At 45.0% G+C, this 7500-nt stretch overlaps 1 protein-coding gene and 1 long non-coding RNA gene across 8 annotated transcripts in view; both read right to left on the minus strand.

Annotated features, from left to right (window-relative positions):
• Positions 1-648: 648 nt before the first annotated feature.
• LOC141763005 (uncharacterized) lies at positions 649-1836 on the minus strand. The gene is made up of 2 exons (XR_012592961.1): positions 1806-1836; positions 649-1721 (listed from the first exon to the last, which is right to left on the minus strand). It is a non-coding gene; the product is annotated as an uncharacterized LOC141763005 (long non-coding RNA).
• Positions 1837-2078: 242 nt separating this feature from the next.
• The window catches only part of lrrfip1b (leucine rich repeat (in FLII) interacting protein 1b), a 27937-nt gene continuing 22515 nt past the window's right edge, over positions 2079-7500 (minus strand). For 5 of the 7 annotated variants that reach the window (XM_074627177.1, XM_074627176.1, XM_074627179.1 and 2 more), the window contains one exon: positions 5174-7500. This exon is cut by the window's right edge and continues 628 nt beyond it. In XM_074627177.1, the coding sequence (XP_074483278.1) occupies positions 5799-7500 (1702 nt within the window). In that variant the 3' untranslated portion in view covers positions 5174-5798. Of the gene's footprint in view, positions 3340-3660; positions 3766-3871; positions 3952-4096; positions 4215-4291; positions 4342-5173 lie in introns of those variants that run through there. The other 2 variants (XM_074627181.1, XM_074627182.1) reach the window with 1 other exon arrangement.

Genomic DNA, 7500 nt, shown 5'->3' on the forward strand with positions numbered 1-7500 from the left:
GAGACAGAGACAGAGAGACAGAGGACAGAGACAGAGAGAGAGAGAGAGAGAGACAGAGACAGAGACAGAGAGAGAGAGAGAGAGAGACAGAGAGAGAGAGACAGAGACAGAGAGAGAGAGAGAGAGAGACAGAGACAGAGACAGAGAGACAGAGAGACAGAGTGACAGAGACAGAGACAGAGACAGAGAGAGAGAGACAGAGACAGAGACAGAGACAGAGAGAGAGAGAGACAGAGAGAGAGACAGAGAGAGACAGAGACAGAGAGACAGAGAGAGACAGAGTGATATATTTAGTGAGATATATTATATATATAATATATAAATAAATAAATAAATGAGTAGGCTGGACAGAAAAATAGAAACACCATGTCACTAAAATGAAATGGCGTTGAACTCTCAGGTTGTGTTTGAACTAATTTAACAGCTTATTGTTGTTTTAAAGGATCAATAACTCACTTTAATAACCAACTGAGCTATGATTTACTTGATCTATGTTATACATGTGGTGCTGTTTCTGTAGTACTCTGAAAACATCTGGATATTATCTGAATGTCAATATGACATGACGATCCTTTATATTCTGTGTTCGTCATGTCTAAAGAGAGACGCAGCACATTCTGATGTTCCCAAAACAAAACAAGTCCAATGTGAGATGTTGAATGAGTTTAATATTCTCAAACAGCTTTACCACCCTGATCAATAAAAGCCCACATCCTAATCAATAGGAATCAACCAATCAATCAATGGGTCCATTAAAGTGCCCCTCAGACAGAGGGTGTATTGCACAGTGCCCACGCCTCACCGGAGGGAAACCCGTTGGCCCACGCCTCACCGGAGGGAAACCCGTTGGCCCACGCCTCACCGGAGGGAAACCCGTTGGCCCACGCCTCACCGGAGGGAAACCCGTTGGCCCACGCCTCACCGGAGGGAAACCCGTTGGCCCACGCCTCACCGGAGGGAAACCCGTTGGCCCACGCCACATGGAGGGAAACCCGTTGGCCCACGCCTCACCGGAGGGAAACCCGTTGGCCCACGCCTCACCGGAGGGAAACCCGTTGGCCCACGCCTCACCGGAGGGAAACCCGTTGGCCCACGCCTCACCGGAGGGAAACCCGTTGGCCCACGCCTCACCGGAGGGAAACCCGTTGGCCCACGCCTCACCGGAGGGAAACCCGTTGGCCCACGCCTCACCGGAGGGAAACCCGTTGGCCCACGCCTCACCGGAGGGAAACCCGTTGGCCCACGCCACATGGAGGGAAAGGAAGATGAGCGACGGCTCGTACGTTCACTAACAACGTGGAGGATTGCACTACGTTAGAGTCACATGATGATGTCATCAGGTTCTTTAAACACATATGAAGAGTTTGATTCTAAACGTTAGACATATCTATAGATATAGATATCTATATATCTATATCTATAACCGATCTGTGCTGCCCTTTAAAATGATCATTAACGGTAAATATCAAACTCTTCATACGTTCATTCATGAATATTCAGACATTTACAAGCTGGTGATTTGAGATCCCGAGTGCCATGAAGAGATCAAGTGGGGTCTCTAGATATAGATCTAGATCTAGATATAGAACATTATATACATGAAGCCCCTCGTATAACATGGTGGAGGGGCTGGACGTCTCTTCTAGTTGGGATTAGCTGCTTTGATGCGTTTGTTCTGAAGCCTTTGAATGCTTTAAAGTGATTCTACTAAACTGTTGAGTCTCCAGCTGCTCGTCATCCAGACCCCCCAAAACCCCCTCAAGCCCCCCCAAGACCCACCAAACCCCCCCAAACCCAAACCCCACCCCACCAAACCCACCAAACCCAAACCCCCCAAACCCCACCAAACCCTCTAACAACAGACTGAATAAGACCTTCAGCTCCGAGACTAACGAGTGCTTGTCCACATGAAAACATCAAGAACACAAACAGGAAACAGGAAACAGGAAACAGAACCACCAAAATAAAGTTCAAAAACTGAGCTGCTGCCAGTCTGAACCGGTCTGTAGCAGTCTGATCCGGTCTGATCCGTTCTGTACCCGTCTGATCTGGTCTGTAGCGGTCTGATCCGGTCTGTAGCGGTCTGATCCGGTCTGCACCGGTCTGATCCGGTCTGTACCGGTCTGTACCGGTCTGATCCAGTCTGATCCGGTCTGATCCGGTCTGTACCCGTCTGATCCGGTCTGATCCGGTCTGTACCCGTCTGATCCGGTCTGTAGCAGTCTGATCCGGTCTGTACCCGTCTGATCCGGTCTATACTGGTCTGATTCGGTCTGTAACGTGATCCGGTCTGAACCGGTCTGATTCGGTCTGTAGTGTGATCCGATCTGATCCGGTGTGATCCGGTCTGATCCGGTCTGTACCAGTCTGATCCGGTCTGTAGCGGTCTGATCCGGTGTCGAGTCTTTGAGGGGTAACGGCGCCCCCCTGAGTGTCGGTGAAGAGGTATTGTCGTCTTCACACCGATGGAGGAGCTGAACGTTGATGTAGTGTTTGTTTTAACACACCTGGGAGGGCCAGGCAGGTGGAGTTTACCACCTCACGTGTTTACACACCGACTCCGAAACCTTCGTACGCCGTTGATGTTTTCGGAACAGGTTTGATTTCCTGCGTTTCTTTAGCCTCCATCAAAAGCCAGAGGAGGGGTGTTTGACCGCTCAGAGCCACCGTCCGTGCAACCGCTACCATCCACTGGTAACCATTCACTTCGTCTCCCGGCACAACCAACCGTACCATAAGAAATAAAAGACGTTTCTGTTAGTAACCATGACGAGGGCTTTAGTGGGCAGAATAAGTCTCCAGACCTTGTCTGTGTCCGGTCCTGGCAGCTAACACCGTGACGTGGACACTAAAAGAAGAGTAAAGAGTCCCCGTGTTCACGGACCCGGGACGAGTCCCCGTGTTCACGGACCCGGGACGAGTCCCCGTGTTCACGGACCCGGGACGAGTCCCCGTGTTCACGGACCCGGGACGAGTCCCCGTGTTCACGGACCCGGGACGAGTCCCCGTGTTCACGGACCCGGGATCAGTAGAGCTACATGGATTGACTGATCACATTTTGGTTCGTTCTCTCAGCTCAGGTTAACTCCACCCGTCCGGTGCTGCATGCAGAGGAAAACAAGCGCTGATTGTCTCTGAGGAAGAGGAGGAGGAGGAGGAGGAGGAAGAGGAGGAGGAGGAGGAAGAGGAGGAGGAGAAGGAGGAGGAGGAAGAGGAGGAGGAGCAGGGTCACTGCTGGGCCAGCAGGGCGTTACGGTTGGCCTTCATCTTCTCCAGACGCTTGGACAGGTGGTTGTTACTCGTCTCCAGCTCCTCCAGCCGGTCCAGAGCCGAGCGCAGCTGCAGGGACACGGAACAGATCATATCATTTATACCAGATTTACCTTCTGACGTCATTATACAGAAGGTAATGAAATCACATGTTCATTCAGAAAAAGTTGATTTGAAGGTTTTTAGTCTTCTGTGACGCTTACTGGAAAAAGTAATATATAATATAATAATAAATAAAACACTCAAAAAGGGAAACAATAAAAAATGAATAAAATGCTAAAAAGGGAAACAATAAAAAATAAATTAAAAAAAGAAGTTAAATAAAACAATTAAAAAAATATAAAAATAACAAAAAATAATTATTAAAAATAAAAGATAGAAATAAAACACCTCTCTCTGAAGTTTTCTCTTCTCGACTTTCAGCTCGTCTTCGGTCTTCTCGGCGTTTTCTGACGACGACTTGTATCGAGTCACCTGACCTTCCAGACGGATCACCTGAGTTAGATATAAAAGGAGAATAAAATCAAATATGTCTTTATACGCCGACGATACTGTTCTCTACCCGCTTAAAGACGGGATTGTTTAGTTTAGGGACACCTACGTTTTGTTCCAGAGTGGTGACTTCCTGCTCAGATTTCACCAGTTTGAACTTGAGATCACTGATTTGTCTGTTGGCGTCTCCTGAAGACAAGAAAATAAATATTATTATTATATTATTATTAAGAATACATAATAAAGACACTAATCATCAGTCAGTCAGATTTTCATGTTTTCATTTGATTTATAAGATCACACGATGAAGCTGCTCAGCTTAAGAAGCACTCACTCTGTAGGTCCAGAAGATGAGAGTCCATCCCGTTCTCCAGACCGTCCCCCTCTGCATCCTGGACACCGTCCGTCCCGTTCTTCTGTCTCCGGTCCAGCTGAGACTTCAACAGACTCACCTGAACACAACAGCAACATTCATAAATAACATTTATTTGGCATCTAAATAACGTTTTTGCTCTGAAGCAAACATCACCTGATCCTGTAAACTCTCTCTTTCTTCAAACAGTTTCTTCAGCCGGAGTTCTGCAACAGAAGAAGAAATTACTTTTTTATTATCTATGTTATCAAAAAATAAGACAGAATAACAACAAAAGCTCCAGTAAGTATGATTTTTGACATTACTTTTTGGTGTTTACAGCTCAATCTGCTGCACAACAGGGCCCAAAATCATTAAATATACATAAATGGAAATATAACGGGCCGAAGATAGAACCCTGAGGAACCCCACAAGTAATCATTACCATTGTCCTTTATGATTGTTGAGTCTATCTGCCCCTATAGTGGTGAAGAAAATCACTTAATGAAGCTTCATGTTGAACTATTGATAATGCTAAATTACACAGAAATATTATATTATATATTAATTATTATTGACATTCATCATAATTAGAGTTTAAAACACTTTTTCAGCCAATTATTTTCCACAAATTATTACGGTTTGAATTATAAACATGCAATCATTTCCCATAATTATCAATATATTTAAAAAAAACACATAGAAATTAAATTATAAATAGAAATCACAAAAGAAATCAAATTATTCATCAAAGAAATACAATAAACACAGTTTCTTACCCCTGTAAACTGTTGACAATCTCAAAGAAGTGGTCACATACTGATAAATACACAATGTAAATAAACTCAATAATACAAATATACAGTAAATCAAATCAACATGTCTGCCAGACTGAAGCTACAGAAATCAAATCATTTAAATGTAAAATGTCTATTTTTAAATGGATATGAATAATTGTTGATTATTAATAATTTGTGCGGTGCATTTCTAACCAATAATCGTAGCAGTGGAGGTTTTCAAAGGGGATATCAAAAACATGCTTAGAGGAGCCACAAAATGTGAGATTTATGTTTTATTACAAGTGTTTTCAAACAGAACATTTTGTTTTTTATGAAAGAAAAGACTTCAAGAATGAGGACTTAACTGCATCAAACACACAGAAAAGGTCGTCGTGGTTCATTTCGTGGACTTTTTATAATTTAAGAAAAGAAAAGTTTCTCTCTCTAAAGTTCTCTAACTTGACTCTAACTCTAGCCGCGAGCCACCTTCGCCTTTCCAAGCCAACCTAGAGCTGGTGGCGGCGCACCGCCTCGTATGCGAGACTCCTCAGCCTGCCGTGTGTCGCTCACACCCTCCAGCTGGCTGTTAACGAGGGTCTTTAGACACAGAGAAGTACTCGTATCGGTACTCGGTATCGGAGAATACCCAAATGTAAGTACTTGTACTCGGTCTGAATAAAGTGGTATCGGTGCATCTCTATTAAAATCATCATGAAGGACGCCGATACAAATGAGCCAATAGAGACGCCAGGAAGTTACTGGACCCAGCTGAAAAACAGTCCGCCACTAAACCCCCCGTAAAACCGCAAATTGTCGTTTTACACTTAATTTCACAGACAACTTCATTAACAATCTGCAGATATGACAGCAGGCCATACTTCAGACTTCAGTTCATTCTTGCTGATCTATGAAATCTTGCAGTCAGTTTTGTGTTTGTGTGAACCAGATCCTCTCCTTCCACTCAGGTGTTTCACGCCGGTCGCCACTTTAACATCTTCAACGACAACCTCAGTCGCGTCCTCGTCAACCTCCTCGCAGCTGTCCATGTCTCCAACCGACAGCTCCTCCTGATCCTCACTAATCGACCCCGATGACTCGTCGATACGTTCGTCCTCAATGACTCTCCCTTCTTGTAGGCTCATAAACAACAGTTCAGGAACAGCCATCGCCTTGATTTCATCTGTTATTTCTATAAGCCTTCTGACCTTTAGGCTTTGAGAGTTCGTTGCTAACGTTCGATGCCTTTTGAGTTGTGTCTCAAAAACTTCTTCAGCAGCAGGGACACGATTGGTTCTGGCAGGTTCAGCAAAGTAAAATTCAACAAAAACAAATTCCTCAGACCAGCTCGTCACCGTTGGATCGCCCTGACTTCGCCGTCCTTCTTCTTGAGAGGATTCAGTGACTTTCACCCTATAATTACATATGCTAGGCATGCCCCCTGAGGTACTTTCTGTTGCTTCTTGGTCATCACTTGCTGGAGGAGTCCTTGAGTCCAAGGAGACATAAGTTTGAGGATGTATCTCCAACATCCCTGAGACTGAACAGTCTTTTATGATCTCCGAATGTCCAGCAGTACTCGGTTCCTCCCTTTCAGGTTCGTCCGGTATGTCCTTCAAAGGCAGTTCACCCTCAGGCGTAAGTTTAATGCCTGTTGATTCTTGGTCGACTGTATCACGCTGATCCGACACATTTTCCGCCACGTTCTTTAACGTCTTCTCAAAATCTGAAATCCACCGATGAAGAGATTCTGGGACCTCTGGTGAAATTCTTGAGATTTCAGCCGCAAAGCCCTGATTTTCAACAAACCCTCTCAGCATGCTTTGAATCGTCTTTTCCAAACAACTCCAGTCCTTCCACGTCTCGACTGGGACAAACGGAGCTGGTGACTTTGGTGTTTCTGTCTGGTCCTTGCTTTCGGGACGTTCAGAGGGATTGTCTTGAGTCTTTTCCTGAATCTGAGCAGCTTCTCTAACTGGTTCCTCATCATTAATCCTCCAGTTCTCGAGCGTACCCGACTTTCTCCCAATGATTGCCCCCTCTGCTGGTAGAAATGCATCAAGCCCTGATGGTTTGAGTTTGGTTTCAGAGCTTGGACCTTCAGATACACCAGAACAACTTAAATCCCCATTGTTCTTTAAGGCTTTGTCCTCATTTCGGTTACTTCCCCAATTCTCTGAAACTGTGGCACTTTGAGGGGGCTTACCCATCGATGCAACCGTCTCATGTTCTACCAAATCCGTGAGAACGTTTGATTCTTCATCTTCAAAACTTCCATCACACTCGTCACCAACAATCTCAGCCAACTTATCGACAAATTCATTTTCTTTCCAACTGTCCACGGATGTCGGAGTACTGAACTCATTTATTCTATCTTCCTTTGCACCCAAAGCTGGAATGTCAGATACCACTTCTCCTTCTGAACACTTTACATCGCTGTAGGTGTTTCCATCTCTCTCTTGATTCTGATAAATTTGATCAACAGCAGACGAACAATTTCGCGCAACATCCCTGTCAGAAGATGGATTTCCCATCACAACTGCGATGTGTTGTTTTTGTTTCTCTTGGTTCAGTCTGCCAGCAGCCATGATACTCGACACCATCGCCTTG

Source organism: Sebastes fasciatus, chromosome 24 (assembly GCF_043250625.1).
Source record: "Sebastes fasciatus isolate fSebFas1 chromosome 24, fSebFas1.pri, whole genome shotgun sequence".
In the NCBI taxonomy this organism is placed as follows: Eukaryota; Metazoa; Chordata; class Actinopteri; order Perciformes; family Sebastidae; genus Sebastes; species Sebastes fasciatus.